The sequence below is a fragment of the Schistocerca americana genome, chromosome 1, assembly GCF_021461395.2.
Source record: "Schistocerca americana isolate TAMUIC-IGC-003095 chromosome 1, iqSchAmer2.1, whole genome shotgun sequence".
Classification (NCBI taxonomy): Eukaryota; Metazoa; Arthropoda; class Insecta; order Orthoptera; family Acrididae; genus Schistocerca; species Schistocerca americana.
Window position 1 is genome coordinate 532,443,623 of NC_060119.1, and position 20,769 is coordinate 532,464,391.

The following is a 20,769-nucleotide window of genomic DNA, read 5'->3' on the forward strand; positions in this document are numbered from 1 at the left end:
CTGTATGATTAAATGATGATGGCGTCCTCTTGGGTAAAATATTCCGGAGGTAAAATAGTCTCCCATTGGGATCTCCGGGCGGGGACTACTCAAGAGGATGTCGTTATCAGGAGAAAGAAAACTGGCGTTCTACGGATCGGAGCGTGGAATGTCAGATCCCTTAATCGGGCAGGTAGGTTAGAAAATTTAAAAAGGGAAATGGATAGGTTAAAGTTAGATATAGTGGGAATTAGTGAAGTTCGGTGGCAGGAGGAACAAGACTTCTGGTCAGGTGACTACAGGGTTATAAACACAAAGTCAAATAGGGGTAATGCAGGAGTAGGTTTAATAATGAATAGGAAAATAGGAATGCGGGTAAGCTACTACAACCAGCATAGTGAATGCATTATTGTGCCCAAGATAGATACGAAGCCCACACCTACTACAGTAGTACAAGTTTATATGCCAACTAGCTCTGCAGATGACGAAGAAATTGAAGAAATGTATAATGAAATAAAAGAAATTATTCAGATAGTGAAGGGAGACGAAAATTTAATAGTCATGGGTGACTGGAATTCGAGTGTAGGAAAAGGGAGAGAAGGAAACGTAGTAGGTGAATATGGATTGGGGCTAAGAAATGAAAGAGGAAGCCGCCTGATAGAATTTTGCACAGAGCGCAACTTAATCATAGCTAACACTTGGTTTAAGAATCATGATAGAAGGTTGTATACATGGAAGAACCCTGGAGATACTAAAAGGTATCAGATAGATTATATAATGGTAAGACAGAGATTTAGGAACCAGGTTTTAAATTGTAAGACATTTCCAGGGGCAGATGTGGACTCTGACCACAATCTATTGGTTATGACCTGTAGATTAAAACTGAAGAAACTGCAAAAAGGTGGGAATTTAAGGAGATGGGACCTGGATAAACTGAAAGAACCAGAGGTTGTACAGAGTTTCAGGGAGAGCATAAGGGAACAATTGAAAGGAATGGGGGAAAGAAATACAGTAGAAGAAGAATGGGTAGCTCTGAGGGATGAAGTAGTGAAGGCAGCAGACAATCAAGTAGGTAAAAAGAAGAGGGTTAGTAGAAATCCTTGGGTAACAGAAAAAATATTGAATTTAATTGATGAAAGGAGAAAATACAAAAATGCAGTAAATGAAGCATGCAAAAAGAAATACAAACGTCTCAAAAATGAGATAGACAGGAAGTGCAAAATGGCTAAGCAGGGATGGCTAGAGGACAAATGTAAGGATGTAGAGGCTTATCTCACTAGGGGTAAGATAGATACTGCCTACAGGAAAATTAAAGAGACCTTTGGAGATAAGAGAACCACATGTATGAACATCAAGAGCTCAGATGGCAACCCAGTTCTAAGCAAAGAAGGGAAAGCACAAAGGTGGAAGGAGTATATAGAGGGTCTATACAAGGGCGATGCACTTGAGGACAATATTATGGAAATGGAAGAGGATGTAGATGAAGATGAAATGGGAGATACGATACTGCGTAAAGAGTTTGACAGAGCACTGAAGGACCTGAGTCGAAACAAGGCCCCCGGAGTAGACAACATTCCATTGGAACTACTGACAGCCTTGGGAGAGCCAGTCCTGACAAAACTCTACCATCTGGTGAGCAAGATGTATGAAACAGGCGAAATACTGTCAGACTTCAAGAAGAATATAATAATTCCAATCCCAAAGAAAGCAGGTGTTGACAGATGTGAAAATTACCGAACAATCAGTTTAATAAGCCACAGCTGAAAAGTACTAACACGAATTCTTTACAGACGAATGGAAAAACTAGAAGAAGCCGACCTCGCGGAAGATCAGTTTGGATTCCGTAGAAATACTGGAACACGTGAGGCAATACTGACCTTACGACTTATCTTAGAAGAAAGATTAAGGAAAGGCAAACCTACGTTTCTAGCATTTGTAGACTTAGAGAAAGCTTTTGACAATGTTGACTGGAATACTCTCTTTCAAATTCTAAAGGTGGCAGGGGTAAAATACAGGGAGCGATAGGCTATTTACAACTTGTACAGAAACCAGATGGCAGTTATAAGAGTTGAGGGACATGAAAGGGAAGCAGTGATTGGGAAGGGAGTAAGACAGGGTTGTAGCCTCTCCCCGATGTTATTCAATCTCTATATTGAGCAAGCAGTAAAGGAAACAAAAGAAAAATTTGGAGTAAGTATTAAAATCCATGGAGAAGAAATAAAAACTTTGAGGTTCGCCGATGACATTGTAATTCTGTCAGAGACAGCAAAGGACTTGGAAGAGCAGTTGAACGGAATGGATGGTGTCTTGAAGGGAGGATATAAGATGAACATCAACAAAAGCAAAACGAGGATAATGGAATGTAGTCGAGTTAAGTCAGGTGATGCTGAGGGTATTAGATTAGGAAATGAGACACTTAAAGTAATAAAGGAGTTTTGCTATTTGGGGAGCAAAATAACTGATGATGGACGAAGTAGAGAGGATATAAAATGTAGACTGGCAATGGCAAGGAAAGCGTTTCTGAAGAAGAGAAATTTGTTAACATCGAATATAGATTTAAGTGTCAGGAAGTTATTTCTGAAAGTATTCGTATGGAGTGTAGCCATGTATGGAAGTGAAACATGGACGGTAAATAGTTTGGACAAGAAGAGAATAGAAGCTTTCGAAATGTGGTGCTACAGAAGAATGCTGAAGATTAGATGAGTAGATCACATAACTAGTGAGGAAGTATTGAATAGGATTGGGGAGAAGAGAAGTTTGTGGCACAACTTGACCAGAAGAAGGGATCGGTTGGTAGGACATGTTCTGAGGCATCAAGGGATCACCAATTTAGTATTGGAGGGCAGCGTGGAGGGTAAAAATCATAGGGGGAGACCAAGAGATGAATACACTAAGCAGATTCGGAAGGATGTAGGTTGCAGTAGGTACTGGGAGATGAAGAAGCTTGCACAGGATAGAGTAGCATGGAGAGCTGCATCAAACCAGTCTCAGGACTGAAGACCACAACAACATCATTAAAGTTTGTAAACTCTTTGGAAAGTGTGAGTATGGGAGAATGTAAGTAGTGGTGGGCATGCCTCTGATGGAAATGCAAGTATTTTGCTAAACTTGTCACCAAAAATGTAATTATTTGCTTTTTGAATGTGGAAATTGTTAAGTCAGTGTGATTTAGAAGAATGAGATAAAATAAAAAGACATTCACAGCAACAGACAGCTCTTCAACAGTTATTTTGTCATCATGAACCTAAGAAATTGAAATTTTCAGCTGCAAGAAAGTACTCCTAGACAAGACTTTGAGCCATCAACAAAAAAAAATGAGATAATGAAGATAAGTAAAAAAGTTCTTCTTGTGTAATCTTACCCCTCACAAAGTTTTCAACATTTGTGCAGGGAATGTGACTTTAATAACGATGTGCAGGAGGGTAAGATTACAAGGGCAAAAGACACAGAATATTTGGATAATTAGAATCTGAACAAATTGTGTCTCATAATGAACTAGTAAAGAGTTTCCCACTACTTCTTAATGGTACCAGTTGCCATTACTAGAATCAAAGGGAGTGGAATTGCACAATACACTTGGTTTCATTGTGGGAAACTGTGGGCTAAGACCACTGTTGTTTTTCTGTCTCTGCTGTAATCAAAACAAATCAAATCAAACCCACCTCTATCACTTGAATGTTCCAGTACATCCATTATCCCATGCAAACTTGGTGGTATATCTTGTTCTTAATTGCAGCACAGGAAATTAAAGGGACCACAAAAGCATTACAACAATAAACTTGATGCAGGCTCACCATTCCAATGGAAATCAAAATTTCTGTTTCCATCAACACCGCGACAATGTTTGTTCTTTGTATGTGATCGTGTCTTTCGCCACCACATGTCCTGCAATAAAAATTGTTTCAAACATAATACTTCATGGATTTCGCAGGACCTAAAAATTGAGATATTTCTTTGCAGTTAACTTTTAATTATAGTTTCTGATTCTCTCAAATAGCTGGAACACCATGCAAGCAACTCAGTGAATAAATATCAGTTGCCTTTAACTGTATAAAATAAAAATGTTTGCAGACTTTATGTACTGTTGACGTACTGACTGATAGAGCTACACTTACATGACAAGTATTGTGTTTAATAATGTAATGGAAGTATTTACATGAATGTGATTCAGACATTAGTTTGCTCATTCATGATTAATATCCCCTGCTGGTGACAAATGGCTTGAATTTAAATCCACAACTAACACTTTTCTTGAAATGTTATAGTACCTTTAATTCTAATCATAATTAATTCTAATGTATAAAAGGGGCTTAGCAGACATGATGCTATATGTAAAATAAATTCCTGGTTCATACATATCATTTGATAAAGGTTTTAGAAACTGCTTTAGAGACACTGTTTCTAGTTTAATATCAACAGACTGGTGATAAATGTTTACCATGCCTCTCCATTATATAAAAATTACATCTTACTGTATCAAACAGAAAATTCTCTTGGGGAAACACTGAAATTTTGTGGTCTCCCAAACTCCCAGAAACTACCTACTTACTTTTAATGAACAATGTGATTTCTTCATTAACAATGAGGATCAGTCCTTGGTGTGAAGGCAAAATTTTCATTGGGTTTTGCATGCAGCTTTCTATCATGTTGTCTAACTGGCTTCAAGTTCAGGGTTACAAAGTTTTAAACAATATCAGGGTATGAGCCTCTGTTTCATGCATGAAGGGATGTAGTTTCTGTAAAAACATTTTTTGTGCCAATGTGCCTCGTCAATATTACCATGAATGCAAATTCTGTTGCTTTACTCAAAACAGCTTTCAGTCTGTCATTGAATAACATGATCCATTCACTGCAACTCTGGGGGCCTTGTTAGCAAAAAAGTTACTTACATTAGACACTATACTATATACCTGTTATCCTATTTATATGTCACAAGGTATCTGTTCATTGTAAATTAGCATATAATAATAAAATCCCTGCCTATATTGAGATCAGTATAGGCTCTTTAACAGTGACTTGATGCTCCATAATAGCGATTAGGGATATACATGTCACTACTTTCATATCTGGCAATTCCTTCCTATTAACAACTACATGATGGGGAAGTTCTCAGTCCCATCAAAGGGCTAACAGAATATTTCATAAGCTCATATTTTGTTCACTAACGAACTATATAAAATACTTTCCAGAAGTCTGGCAACAAGACATACTCCTGTATGCCACAATGGACAGTATTCTGAATCTCGCAGATGAAAGAGTAAGCTGAGTTTCATAAGGCTCTGTTTGCATAATCCTTGTTGATTCCCATAGAGGAAGTGCCGTGTCCATAAAGTTCACAATATATGACCACAAAGCACATTACATTATTTCTCTACAAATTAGTAATATTACTCTGGAGTTACATTTGCCTAAAATTTGTTCCTGAAAATGATCTGGACTGTTTGGAATGCTTCATCAAACCAACAATCTATAAGAAGGAATTTCTTTTGGATAATTTTTAGGGAACTACCCCTTCAAATCCAGTTGTCTGTCTATTTTGTTGATTCTTTAGTTCACGATAACTGATTTCAGTACAGTATATGTAATTTTCGCATTTTTTCAGTGATTGAAAGGAGCTCCATATTATGAGTGTATTTTTAAGACACAATTCAGTGTCATCCTTTGATTTGATACATTATGGCCATTGAGTGCTTTACAGATGATTAATCATGTTACTAACATTAAATAAGACCAGAATTGCACAATACCTTCCAGCAGATTAACAGACAGAATTTTATTTTTCAGTTTAGTGTCCGTTTTTCACAGTGTTGCTCTTAAGCTGAATTTGGTTTCCTTCAACTTCATCTTTTTCATTGTAAAAGTAAGGTGTAATACACTGTTAGCAGAGCCTGTTCTGTTGATGGTGCGAATGGACCGATCTACTGCCTGTCAAATCACTGGAACAGTTCTGAAGCGAATGCCACAAAATGGTTCCTTCATCTTCAGAATCAAATCAATGTCAAAAGGACTTAAGTCTGGGGAGTATGGTGGATGGTACAGTACTTCCCAGTCCCATTTACCAAACAGAGCAGCCACAACTTGCGCTGTATGAGCCCGTGCATTGTCATGCAAAATGATGGGCAGGTTACACAGAAATGCTGGTCACAGATGATGCTCCAAAAATGTACAGTAATACTGTATGGTTTGCCATGGAGAAACGTAATGGATTAGGATAACACCATCACAGTCATACGTGAGAATCACCATAACTTTCACCATACTGGGGCTCTGATGCAATTTCAGCTTTAGCAGTGTCCCATAATGACACCATTCGTTGGATTGGTGTTTCAGTTTTGGCTCATATGATGTGGCCCACATCTCATCCAGTGTTACGATACGACATAAGAAAGCCTCTCCTTCACATTCGTAGTGCTCCAAGTGCATCTGAGCAACATCGTAACGTATCCATTTCTGCATTTCCGTCAAGTCATGTGGATCCCCTTGTGATGCGTTTTTTCACATGTCCAAGCATTCCTTCAGGATAAAAAGCACAGTCGAATGCGCTAATCTAGTTTCGTGGCTGAGCTCACGAATCATATTGTGGAGATCACTGTCCACTATCGTGGCAACAGCACGCACGTCTTCTTCAGAGAAGCTAGAATGACCTGCCCAATGCATGTCTGCCACAGTCTGTTGACCTTCATTGAAGGCTTTTACCCAATGTGAGACTGTTCTGTATGGCAATGCCAATTCCCTACACACCTCTTGAAGACCTTGATGACATTGTCGTGCTGTATGACATCTGGCATATTCAATCTTGATCCAACTCTGTTGTTCCTGTTTCAATAACATAGTGTCACCATTACTTTATAGTGCTCACTCACAAGTGACTGTGTTTCCCTCGATTGTGTGCATGCTGGTGACATGGGATGGGTGAGTCCATTTGCTCGGAGGTAAGGTAGGTATGTCAGCAACGTGTGCTATCAGTGACAATAGTAGATTCCATTGCATTATGTCTCCACAGCAGTGTTGCCACTAATTAAGTTCCAACCCAAGTATAAAAGCTGACTTTGGTATTTTCTTTTGAATGAGACCATGTGCAAAAGATTTGTGTGTGCTGATTTGAAGTTCTAGATTCACATATTTTACTGCTTGCATCGCTTCTGCATCATATTTCATTGATTGTTTCAAGTACCCATTTCTATTGTGATATATTGTGAAATTTCCAACATTCATGAGTGTCTTGATAACCTCGTATTGTTATTGACAATTATAGGCTTAAATGTAATTGCGATATTTTAAAATTTTTGAGAACAGTATGGCTATTCTCATTCAAAAAATCATTCTCTAATTTCCTTGTAGAGTTGTGTGAGAATAAGATTATTTTTGAGAACTTTCAGATGCTTACAAAACCATATTTTTTTAATTACCAGTATGAGTGATCTGGACAAGTAATTTATTTTATACCAAATCAGCATTTGTGGATCACAGTTCTGCCAAAGAATATGTCACCTCCGAATTTTATTGTATATCAATGCAAATAAACTTGAATTTTTAAGAATTTTCAGAAGCTAACATTGTCCTTTGCACAATCTACGAGCTATTTGTGGGAAATCAGCGTTTGTGATTTAGTTATGTAGCAAATATTGTAACTAACATATTGTGTTACATCTAGTTTCTCTTAAAGAGCAGTAGATCTATACATTGTTTGCATTTATCATAAACTGACTCTGTTTCTGAGTTTGCTAATAACTGTAATCAACCTCAAAATGTTTTAGAATGCTAGTAGTTTTTATCACAGCTTTCTGTATTGCCTTAGTAGAAATCTTGTTTGCTGTATTTTCTTCAATTCTTATAGGGAATTAGAAACTTTTTAGCTCAACAGATTAAAAGATAATCAGCAGACTTAATTTAAAGTTCACTGTCTTGTAACACATTGCACCAGCCAAAATGTAGCCCCACTGTCAATGCTGTTCTTGAACATGGGACGAATTGGTTGACATTCATAAGCAGCTGGAAATCACCCTGACTACTCTCAAACAATTGGCAGTTGCTACGAACTGGTGTGCTGGAAGAGATCCTGAGAGTTGTATGATACTGGTACCAGAGGTACCTCACATACTATCCAATTCTGTGGATCCTGTCTCCTCTGCAGAAAGTACAGGATCTGTCATTACTCGTCCACTTGACTGCGAGTGTCATGTCAATGGTAAGTCTAGGTGTTCTGCACAAGGTGGACTGGGACCAGGGAGGACTCAGGATGTTGTACCGATCTCCCAAACCAATAAGTTTAAGCTACAGCAGGACAAGATTGTCAGGTGCAACTGTGGGTGAGAGGGTGCAAGAGATGGGGAGTGGAAAAGGTGTAAAACAAACAAGAGATCAGTGTGTGAAGACTCCAATAACTGCAAAAAGGAATCTTATTGAATGATCTAATAATGGAAATTCCAGGTTGGAATAGCTACAATATAATGAAAAGGCTAGATTTCTGCTCATCATAAAGATGTCATGTTGAGTTGTAGACAGGGACAACAAAAAGACTGTTTCACATTCAGTTTTTGGCCAAAGCCTTCTTTAGAAAAGAAAACACACACATTCACACAAGCTAGAGCACCTCACACACATACATCATAGCCAACTCCAGCCTTTATGCCCAGAATACAACTGTCATATTGACTGAAGGCAGCAGGGAAGGATGAGGGAAGGATTAGCAGTGCACAGGTGGGGGAAAGAGAAGTTAGCACTGCCCAGTGCAGCGTGCATGGACTACATGACAGCAAGACAAGGCTGACAAGTGCACCTGTGAGTGAGAGGGCACAGTGGATGAGGACTGGAAAAGGAGAGGCACAGAGAAGGGAAAAAGATGGTTGGTGCCTTGGCAAAGAGTAGAGAACAGTGAGAGTGAAGGGATGTGAAATGGGATGATGTGATTGGTTAGAGGGGAAGGAAACTGTTGGATGAAGGGTTTGGGGGTAGTACACCATTAGTGATTGAAGCTGAGATAATTTTGGGAGCAGGGAATGTATTGTAAGAATAATTCCCATCTGCACAATTCAGAAGAGCTGGTGGTGGAGCTGAGGGTCCAAATGCATTGGGTTGTGAAGCAACCATTAAAATCAAGCATTTTATGTTTAGCTGCATGTCATGCCACAGGGTGGTCTCCTTTGCTCTTAGCTACAGTTTGATGGTGGCCATTCATCCTCATGGAAAGCTGGATGGTAACCATACCAAAATAACAGTTTGTACAATGATTGCAACAGAGCTGGTATATGACATGGGGGTAGCCCAGCCCATGATGGTGTAGTATCGGCCTCTGACAGGACCAAAATAGGAACTGCTGGGTGAGTGTGTTGGGCAGGTCTTGCACCTGGGTCTACCACAGGAATATGATACCTGTGGCAAGGTGTTGGGATTGGGAGTGATGCAGGGATCAGCATAGTGTGCAAGGCAGTTCTTGTTGCTGTAGATACCATACTCAGGTGGCCAGGCTGTATGGGAAGGATTTTTTGACATGAAAGGGATGACAGCTGTCAAAATGTAGGTACTGTTCATGATTGGTGGGTTTGCTGTAGACAGAGGTATGGATGGAGTCATCAAAAAGGAGGAGGACAGCGTCCAGGAAGGTGGCACACATGATTGAGGAGTACCACATGTAGCAGATGGGAGAAGGTGTTAATGTTGTGAAGGAATGAGGATAGGGTGTCTTCACCCAGAGTTTATTTTAACAAAAATTCTATACCCTCACAAATGCTGCCCCATTTAAATTATAATTTGTTCATATTTTCTTAATAATTTAACTCAAATATTAAACTTTATAATATGAATCTTTTTTTTCATATACAACAAATACCTAAAAATTAATTATGTTTGCCTTTTTTTTCCTAGTTCAGTAATCATTATTTAACTCAATATTTTTGCACTATTTCTGCTTTGCTTTTTAAAAGCTGTTAATCTGAATTCCCATTTGTTGACTTCATGAACTTCCCCAACTGACAGAGTCTGGTTCAGTGGAATGATACTGCTGTAGGTGGGATTGGTACCAGTTGCCTGGAGGTGATTATGGGATGAGCTTCTGCTGCTGTCATTCCTTACAGTGGCTCAGTTACTGTGTAGCAAATCAGTGGGGACCTGGCCAGTGATACTTGCATCTGATACTGTCTGGAGTCTTCATGAATCACAGGTAACCAAATGCTGGATGTTAGGGAAATACTTCAGGACATCTGGACATTGGTGAGCTGTGGTGGCAAAGATCTTTTTCCACCCAACTGGATCATAGTTCTCCTTACACACTGCTCTATTTATTAACTGGACTCCCCCTTTGGGCAGTTCCTCCTTCTTCAAGACTTATGTAGTTGGGGTTGGGGTTGTTTTGGGGAAGGAGATCAGACAGTGAGGTCATCGGTCTCATTGGATTATGGAAGGATGGGGAAGGAAGTCAGCCATGCCCTTTCAAAGGAACAATCCCAGCATTTGCCTGGAGTGATTTAGGGAAATCACGAAAAACCTAAATCGGGATGGCCAGACGCGGGATTGAACCGTCGTCCTCCCGAATGCGAGTCCAGTGTCTAACCACTGCGCCACCTTGCTCGGTACTTCTGTAGTTCTCATCAGTGCTGGATCTTCCCTCCATTTAGCACATACATCATTTTATGCAGTGATGATGGATATTTCATCCATTGTGCTGTGTTCTATCAAAGGATTCCTTGAAAGGCGGTTGGCATCCTTTGTGTTCACTTCTGTATAACACTTTGATGTTCTAGTTAGGAATCCTCAGTGAGTGAGGCAGCACAGTGGTTAGCACAGTGGACTTGTATTCAGGAGAATGTTAGTTCAAATCCGTATTCAGCTATCCAGATGAAGGTTTTCCATGACATCCCCATACTGTTCCAAGTAAATACTGGGCTGGCTCATTTGAAAGGGCATGGCCAATTTTCTTCCCGGCCTTGAAACATATCAGGCTTGTGATCTGTTACTAATGACCTTGATGTCAGTGGGACATTACAACTAATTTCCTTCTGAAGCCTTCCCATTTCACCAGTCAACCTGACAAGTCCATCAGGCTAGAGAATAGTGATCCATCACAATAGTGAATGGCTTCACAAATAAATACAGTTGGAAGTTGTTGATGGCCTAAACAACGTATTCTTATTTGCTTGCATAGTAGTTCAATTTGGACTTGGGGAATACTCTGGAAGCAACTTTCCAGCCTCTTCTTGAACCTGCATTAGAACTGCACCTGTCCCAAAACCACCAGTGTGGAGTTCTGTCTTGACATTCTCATAATACAATGCAAGGACTGGAGAAAATGTTAGTGGTCTATTAAGGAGAAGGAAAGATCTTTCTGGTACCTCATTCAACAGAAATTTGCTGTTACCTTGTGGCAGTTCTTGCTGGGGACACACCTCAGTACTGACGCCCTTTGTGCATCACTGATAGCATGAGCAACTTCTCAAATTGTGAATGTGCCATAGAGTCAGACAGTCTATGACTGCTCTATTTTCTTTGAATTTGGATGCACTCCATTCATGATTTCCTAGATGCCTCCAGAATTTTATTTCTTGTAAGCAGAGATTCACTTATTTGGCTTCCATAGAAACCTGAAGTCTGAACATACTTCAACAGAATTATCAGGCAGCTTAGTATTGTTCAAAAGTCTTTGAAAAATGACTATGTCATCTAGATAGCAAAGATGTGTTATCCATTTATGTTTCAAAGGATTTTGTTCAAATAAATTTGAAGGTTGCTCAAACATTACACAGCCAAAATGGCATAAATCACATAGAACATTAGCAGTTGTGAACAAGTCTTTTCCTGGTCAGCCTCATCAACTTCAATTTCACAGAAGCCTGTCTGCAAGTCCATATCTGAGAAATACTTTACTTCTTTCAGGCAGTCAATGGTGTCATCAATGCATGGGAAATGACAGACATCTCTCTTCATGATTTGGTTCAGTCATTGATAGTTGTTGCAGAAACATCATCATGTGTCATCCCTCCTTCTCCACAAGGACCACAGGAGAGGCCTAAGGACTCTTTGAAGTTTCAGCGATGTCATCTTGCAGCATCGTCTCAACTTTCTACTGGATTATTACCTGTCTTTCAGCTGGCAACATTATGTATGTGCTGGCTAATTGGTGAACGCTCCTGTGTTGGTAGTATTTTACGATGGGCAGCTGGGTCAGTCTTTTCTCTACTCTGGATTTGAAAAGATCTAAAAATTGAAGGACAATGTCTATTGCTTGCCAGTGCTGTTTCTCTGTTAGACTACTGACATTCTGATAGTAGCTTGCTCCCCTGTGCGAGCATGATTTTTTGTCAATGACACCCTGTTGCCACTCCGGGAATGGTTTGGCTGTCTCCATGCACATACCTTTATGGATGAGTTGTGGCTGCTCATGATGGATAGTGATCCAAAATTCTCCTTCACCATTTACAGTGCTTATGATCTTGTTGGCAGGTAGCTTTCTTTAGTTAGCCTGAGCTTTAACAATTGACAAAAGCTTCACAATTTAACTGAGGATCTTAACTGATGCTGGGAACTCTTCTTGTTGATAATGCAGAATATTCACTTCTTCAGTGGCAAATAACCATCCAGAGCGATTTTTGTTATGTGTACTTGGAATAGCTTTGTCAATCTGGAAATTTGTGGTAAGTTCCTATGGGACCAAACAGCTGAGGTCATCGGTTCCTAGGCTTACACACTACTTATTATAACTTAAATTAACTTATGCTAAGAACAATACACCCACCCATACCCGGGGTAAGACTTGAACCTTTGACGGGGGAAGCCGCATGAACCATGGCAAGGTGCTTCAGACCGTGCAGCTACCCCACACAGCTGTCAATCTGGAGCTCTAATCTCCCAGTCTATGACTGCTTGTAATGCCTGCAAGAAGTCTCATCTGAGAATAATATTGTGACTACATTCTGTTGAAACAACAAATCCTAAGGGCTGTGTTCTGTCATTCATAGTTTCTTCTGTAATATATTTTCCTGTCATCTAGATATGTTTCCCATTTGGACTTTCTGCACAATCACTTTCATATCATGCAACATAGTCTTCTTTAGCTGATGATGATAAGCATTCAACATTACAAAAAAGAACCCCTGAGTCAACTAGCATCTACACATGTTGTCCATGGATGTTGACATCCATGATATTCCTGACATCTTGACGGAAATCATCCATGGATTGTTTGCATCTGTGGCAGCCTCAGTTTCATAGGTGATTGCCTCACAAAGATTTTCCAAAGTTGGTGGCTAGGCAAGCATCTGGAATGTCTGTGCAGCAATGGAGAATATCTATGGCATGTTAGGGAGTAACCTTGTCTAGGGTATAGTGATGGGCTTCATCCCACAGGTCAACTATAACCATCTGCAGAAGACTGGAATGTATATAAATGTTGTGATTGTGGATATCTGGCAGCATAAAGCTTCTCAGAAACTTGTATTCCTTCTCTGTAGTGACAAATAACATGTTCAGGGCTTCCACAGTGGAAATGCACTAGCATATTTTCCTCTGTCTTCCAACTGGTTGTATTTCTATAGGGTTTTATTCTTGGTGTAGGAGCTGGTTGTGCTTGTGTTGGTCAGGTGCTGGGTTGTTGTTTGATTGCTGCAATGTAGCTATCAGCTGGCCTAGTCCATTCTTCCTGGTACATCTGTTGTTCAACATTCTTTTCTGTCATCTGAAGGACATGTTAATATTCATGGCTGTTATCTCTTGATTACTCAGTCCAACAGTTCTGGCTGCCACAAAATGCTGTACCTCTTTTCTCACTACCTGGAGTATGAGAGGTAGCGGTAGTCATCCACAACTGCCATAGGGACCACATTTGAGAGTCAGTCATACTTCTGATGTCACATTCTTTTCTGTTGCATTTCCTTGATGAAGTGTGAGATTTTGTTAGCTTCTGTCATATTTCGGTTCATAATGAGGCCTATGGAAAATATTCTATATGTATGATTGTGTCATTTCCCTGTGACATTTGGTGCTGTTCTTCAATTTTCCTTTTTCTAAAAACACTAGCTTCTGATTGTCACCAAATGTTTTCCTCAGTTTAGTTTGGAATTTATTCAAGCTATTCAGTTTCTCTTTGTTGATGTTGAAACACTGCTGGGTTTTGCTGTCCAAGTAAAAATATATACACTCTCTCCCTATGCCCATTCATCCTAACTGATAACTTGGTGGTAGTAATGATGATGTAAAAGATGGAACAGTTTCTGCGGTACAGCAGGTAAACAACATGTCATTTAACATGTGTCCCTCCCTTTGATTGTATACGTCTTGCCAGTTACAGGGCTTTTACAGGTGGTGGTAGGAAGGTGCACATGGCAAGTCTTGCAGGGGGGATGGTCACAGGGGTAGGAGCCATAGGATAGAGAGATGGCTGCAGAAGGAGTATAAGATCTTACGAGGATACTGCAGAGATTGGGAAGGTGAAAAAAAGCTACTCTAGGTATGGTGGGCAAAATATCAGACAGAATGGATCTCATTTCAGGGTATGATTTTAGGACGACATTGTCATGTCAAAGTAGCTAATTAATACATTCAAGACTGGATAATATTGAGTGACATGTGGTGTGCTCCAAAGCTGTTTTTTCGGAAGGATCAGCAGTACCAAGATTGGATGTCATGGCCCAGAAAATCTGCTTTTGAACTAGGCTGGTGGGGTAATTACATCCAGTGAAAGCTGAGGTGAGAAGGGCAATGTTTTTCTGGAAAGAATCTGCATCCAAACAAATACATTTGCCTCCAATGCCAATTCTTTATGCGAGGGAACATTTGACATGGAAAGGATGGCAGCTGTCAAAAAGTAAGTACTAATGTTTGTTAGTAGGTTTAAGGTAGACAGAAGTGCGTATCTGGCCTTCAGTGAGGATGAGATTAACATCAAGGAAAGTGGCATGGGATCTGGAACAGAACCACATGAAATATAGTTGGGAGAATGTATTTACAGATTCCAGAAATTTTAACTGGTCAGCCTCACCATGAATCCATATTGCAAAGATTAAAAAAAAAGCACTTCTTCTGCCAGGTGTGTACTGTGCAACTCATTGCCAGTTCAGTGCCACCTGTGTTGTTGACCTGGCTTGTTCTGTTCATCTGCAGTGACTGTTTTTGCTACTGCTGTTTTGTTTTTGCCTCATTTTTTATGATGACAAGTCTAAGTGAACAAAGTCCAGCTGTGAAATTTTGATTTCTACTCTGTAAAAATGCAGCTGAAACTCTTATAATTTTGAAAATGGCTTACCAAGATGCTATGGGAGAAACTCGAGTGCATGAGTGATTTGCTTGATTTAAAAATGGCAAAACACTGACTGATGAAAACCTCATCCTGGACATCCATCAATAGCCCGAATCGACGAAAATATTGAAAAAATTTGAGAGCTTGTGCTCACAGACTGTTGACAGACAACTGATTAATTGTCAGATACTAGTGGGTTATCTTAGAGATTGGTTCAGTGAATTTTAATGGAAGATTTGAGTGTACAGGAAACTGGTTATTCCACCATGACAATGAGCCTGCACACAGCCATCCCTGTTAAAGACAGTTTTTGGCTAAAAATGGCATGGTTCCCCACACCACACATCTTACATACCTGACCTGGTTCCATGTGACTTTTTATTATTTCTTTCCACACATGAAAAAAAAAGAGGAAGGAGCTGTCAGCCATTTCTAAATATGACTACAAAAAATGTTTTGAACAGTGTCTGCACTGGTGGGACAAATGTATTAATGTATTAGTTGTAATGGGGAGTATTTTGAATGGAATAGGGTTGTTTTGTAAACAATTTGAAAATATATAGCTTTTAAAAAATAATTTTGATTTTTTTTTATTTTGTTTTGGATACCCCCTTGTATCTAAACCAAACCAGGGGTTGAAGGCTTATGGATCTCAGGAAAGCCCCCTCCAAGCAACCCATGAAAAGGTTGGCACAGGAAGGAGCCATCCAGGTTTCCATCACCATATTCCTGATCTTTTTGTGTGTCTGCCCCTCAAAGATGAAGTAGTTTTTGGTAAGTATAAAGCTGATTAAGGTGAGCATGGGTTTGGAATCAGGTGGGCACTGACTGAGGAAATGTTCAGCAGTAGACAGACGATGTACATGGGAGATGTTGATATAGAGGGAGGTGGCATCAATGGTGACAAGCAAGGTGTGGTGGGAAACGGACAGGCATGGATTTCAGATGATCTAGGCCTTAGTTGGTGTCTTCAATATAGGAGGGAACTCTTTGTACTATGAGTTGCAGCTTCTGATCAGCTAAGGCAGATATACCTTCAGTGGATGCTTTGGGTTTGTGGATCTTAGGAAGATGGTAAAAGGTGTGTGGTTTGGGTGGGGTAGGAAGTTCTATGGATTGAGGTGCTAGTTCTTGTGAGGATGTGAGGTTTTAAGGAGGGACTGCAGTTCAGTTTGAATCATGGGGATAGGATCTAGATGATAGATGCTGTATGTAATTATGTCAGATAGCTGGCATAGACCTTCGCTAACATACTCCTTTTGGACAAGTATGGCATATTCTTTGTCTACTGGGAGGATAATTATGGAGTCATTAGCTCTTAGGGAACAGAGAGATTAGAGTTCTGCAGAGGACAGGTTAGGTCAAGTTGTAGAGACCTGAGGAAAGGAAAAGTTTTCAGATTGGATTGTGAAGTGTTATTTCCAGTTGACATTATGTGCTTCACCAAAACAGCATGATTAAATGCACATTTAGGGCTGAAAGTGAGACCCTTGGATAATAAAGATAATTCAGGAGAGGAGAATGTTTTAAACGAGAGGTTGAGAACAGTGTACTGTTGTGACTAGTACTTATGATTATGAGTTATTATTGGTCTGGGAGGCAGTGGTAAGTAAAGACTGTGGGATGCTAAGGAGCTCAGTTTGTAGGAAAGGAGTGCTGGTTGATGGCATGGCTCTTTAGAAAGCTGCAGAGGGACAGGAATGGAAACAATGCTATTGATGTAGTTTAGGGGAAGAGAGGATAGCTTTTTGAGGTGAAATCAGGTGTGTTGTTGCAGTTTGAAGTTGGATTGGCTGATGATACCATCTAAGGAAAAATGAGGGGCAGATAAATGCAGCATTTTGTAGAAGGAGAGAAGTCTGGTGGAGGGGAAACTGGCAGATTAGGTATATAGGTCATAGATTAACCAGGTAAATGCAAGAGATTTCTGTATTCGAAACTAGAAAAAGAGCCTGGTGTAGAGTAGAATTACACCAGAAAGAGGGACTTCCAATGTTAGGCCTTTTGGAGTAACTACAAGTGACAAGCAGGTTTCAAGAAACAGAAAGTGAGACCTTAGTTTTTATAGTGTAAAAGCATATCTTCAAAAGAATGGATGTAATTTGTGGTGGGATTCATAATGGCAACAGAGGATAGTTTGGAGTGTTAAAAATGGTGGGAGTTGCAAAAAAGAGAAGCAGAGGATGGAAAAAGAAAAACAGAAGCAAAAACTCGAAAAAAAAAAATCAGGAAAATTCATACAAAAATCATGACAACAGACAATGGTTAAGATGAGGCAATGAGTGGGCAAGAATTTCTCACCAGGAAAGTGGTCTATATGATACAAAAAACTCATTGAAAAAGAAAAAGATCAATATGGAAAGTAGTGAAGAGAGACAAAATTTTAAAAACTGGGTAAACATAAAGGAAAAGTCATAGGAGGAAATTTGTTAAAGCAATGTAGGTGATGGCAGTGAAAGTCAGTCAGAGTGGTTTGGCGAAAAATAAATGCACAAAAATGTGAAAGAATTATGTATAAACCAGTTAAGTGGAGGATGGGAAAGAAAATAGCTGTCAAATTTGCAAATAAATTGGCGAAAGATGATCAGAAGAAGGCTGTCCAATGCAGTGAACCGCAAACAAATTGTTACAGGCAAATTCATAAATAAGAATGGAATTTTTACATGTAACCCCATAAATAACAATGGACCAATCTACATTCACAGAAATCAGCACTAGAAAATATGTAGTGGCAAAGTATTAACTAATCTTGGTGATTCAGATAAGTAAATGAACAGACAGGCACGTAAGGTAGAAAACAGGAGACAGTTTGAACAACTGCACATTTTTTATTGATTTGATTCATCTTTCTGAGATAATTCTAAATAAAATAGAGTTCTTCCCCAATTTTATTTTTTTCTCGATTTCAGTCCCATCTGTCAATGGTTTAAAAAATGTTTCAGACCTAACTTGATTACATTTTTCTGGAGAATTCAAATCTACAATAAAAAAATGGGTGTTTCCATTTAAAATTTAAAAGTTGCTCCCCAACCCATCCAAGGGGGCGGGGGATGGAGGTCATGTGTAGTATTATTTGATGTCCCCCTTTGTGCTTAAGAACTTGTCTTACCCATGATTTTTACATGATGTATAGCTTTTGATATAATCTCATCTGAAACTTCAGATGCACCACCCTGATCAATTTGATGGAATGATAATATTTGATATTGATATGAGCTTTAAATGTTTTTGATAAGAAGAGAGGAGGATATGGTATAATCCACCTGTTGTCAATTTCAACGTCAACATTTCTCATTCTGGTTGTTGCTGTATGACCTCCATCTTCTCATTTTTCGAATCTATATTGTGAACATTCATCATCATCATGTGTGTTTCATGGACTAAGTCTCAGGGATATTTTTCCATACATCTGTTTTCTACCACACAAGGAGATTGTGGATTCATTGCTCCACATGGTCCAAGCACCATGATTCTCATCACAATACCAAACAACAATGGATTACCTTCAAGATTATATGTTTCTGCACAAATTATATTTTGAGTTTGAGCTGCATGTATTTTTGTTTAGTGCCATATGAGAATAAACGGTTGTGGAAGTCCTCTCTTCTACCATTCAGTCACATACATCCAGCAGTACGTTTTACCAAAAATGTGGTGCTGCACAATTAAGTCCAACAGTTCAGCGAGTTTTTGCTTGAATATTCTTGCAGTCAAACTGAGTCAGTTAGATGGATACTGACAGGCCAATGGAAGCTCTTATATCTTGTCCTACGCTGGATTGAACGTAAATGTGATGTAAAAGTAAGGGCAGCCATATTAATGTATTTGTGTCACAGCATCTTGTGCATAATGATGCAAATACTGTGGGCTGCCATTGAACATTGCTAGAAGTATGACCATTTTGCCACTGTTGGAAACATTTTCATCATTTGCAATTACATCTCATAAATAAATGTATTCTTCTGAATGAAATGATGTTTGATTTAAGTGAATGAATAACAAATGTTATGATTTAGTTTTGTTGTACATGTCTACTACATACTGATGAAATACTTGATGGCATTGCAAAATATGATTTCTTCCATTCTGAGGTATCATTATGCAGTATGAAAAATAATTCACCATTGATACTTTTTATTGAGTTGTTCACTTGTAAGAATAAAAAAAAGAAGAAGAATGTAAGTTACACTTACAAATATTTGTAAGTAAAAATGAAAACCAGTTTTTACCTGAATTGAACTAGTTTGCATAATATTGAAATCATATTCATCTTGCCTGTCCCAGAAAATTGAGGGGTACTGCAGTGTATTGCATGATAAGAGTGTTTCAACTACATGTGGAATTATATTATTCTGTCACTGAAGAAGTATATCACACATATCTTGTTGTTCACCAACTATGATAATACCAGCTTCATTGATGGTAGGTGCGTTGTAGCATTTGGCATGCTGTCTGAGTGATGTTAAGTGAGCTCATGTTTGAAATGCATAAGCATCCACCTTTAAGATGTCAACTGAAGTTTGAATAATTTTATCAGTACATTGAGTTGGTGAAAAATGTTTGCAAATAGGATATTAATGTGACACTTGGGGCCTGGAATTGCACTGCAGTATTGATCAACTTATGCATATCATTACCCATAAAGTAGATTTGTAGAGACTTATGTTCAGCATCAGAAAAGGGTACAAATGAACCAACAATGTAATATATTTGTCCTAGAATTTTGAAAGCAGGCATGTAATGATCCTAGAATACTTTGTCACCTCCAAAAGATGACAGCTGAAATGGTGATATGTATTTGCAAATTTTCTGCAAAAAATGTTTGGAATCAGGTGATGCCTGAAAGCAATGGCAGCAATGGATCAGGTGCTGTATGCAATGTAAGCAGATTACCTTTGCCATTTGCACAGCACATTCCTGGTATTTCATAGTTGAATGTAAGTCAGTTGCAATGTGCACTCACCTTATCCACTTTGCTGATATTTACACTGAGCTGCAAACTGTAATCATAATTAACATCAAACTGATGTGAAGCAAAATTCAAATCAACATGTACCAGTCATCGAGACTAAGAAGCTCATGAATGTTCCCTTTCAATTCTCACTGCATGTTGGTCTTCTGACTCTGATTGCATGATAGGGTGCCTCATGAGCATTCTCTTTCAATTTTTGATGCATGTTGTTCTTCTGATTCAGATGCACGTGACTGGAAGTATGTAAACATTCTCTTTCAATTTTTGCCACATGTTGATCCTGAGATACTTGCAATTCGTAAACAATCTGCTTCATTGCTCACTGGTCATTCCTGGTTTACTTGAGAAGCTCGAATTCATTTATTTCTACATTCTGCCTAAATGCTGCAATCTTAGAGCTACTAAATGACGAATGTTTGGGAGGCATATTTTTTGATAAATTAATCAACTTGATATACACTTATATAAATAAAATATCATGCACTGATTCGCTGAAAAAATTGAAAAATTACTATTTCCACTGGAAAATTTTGATTAGGTATAACTCACATTTATTGGCTTTGAAATCAGTAGACACAATAAAATGCTGATT

The 20,769-nt window shown here is 39.0% G+C and overlaps 1 protein-coding gene across 1 annotated transcript in view; it reads right to left on the bottom strand.

Moving 5' to 3' along the window:
• The window catches only part of LOC124571685 (carboxypeptidase B-like), a 236,967-nt gene that overhangs the window by 88,906 nt on the left and 127,292 nt on the right, over positions 1-20,769 (bottom strand). The window contains exon 5 of the mRNA XM_047131119.1: positions 3,774-3,864. Coding sequence (XP_046987075.1) covers positions 3,774-3,864 — 91 coding nt within the window. The remainder of the gene's footprint in view (positions 1-3,773; positions 3,865-20,769) is intronic.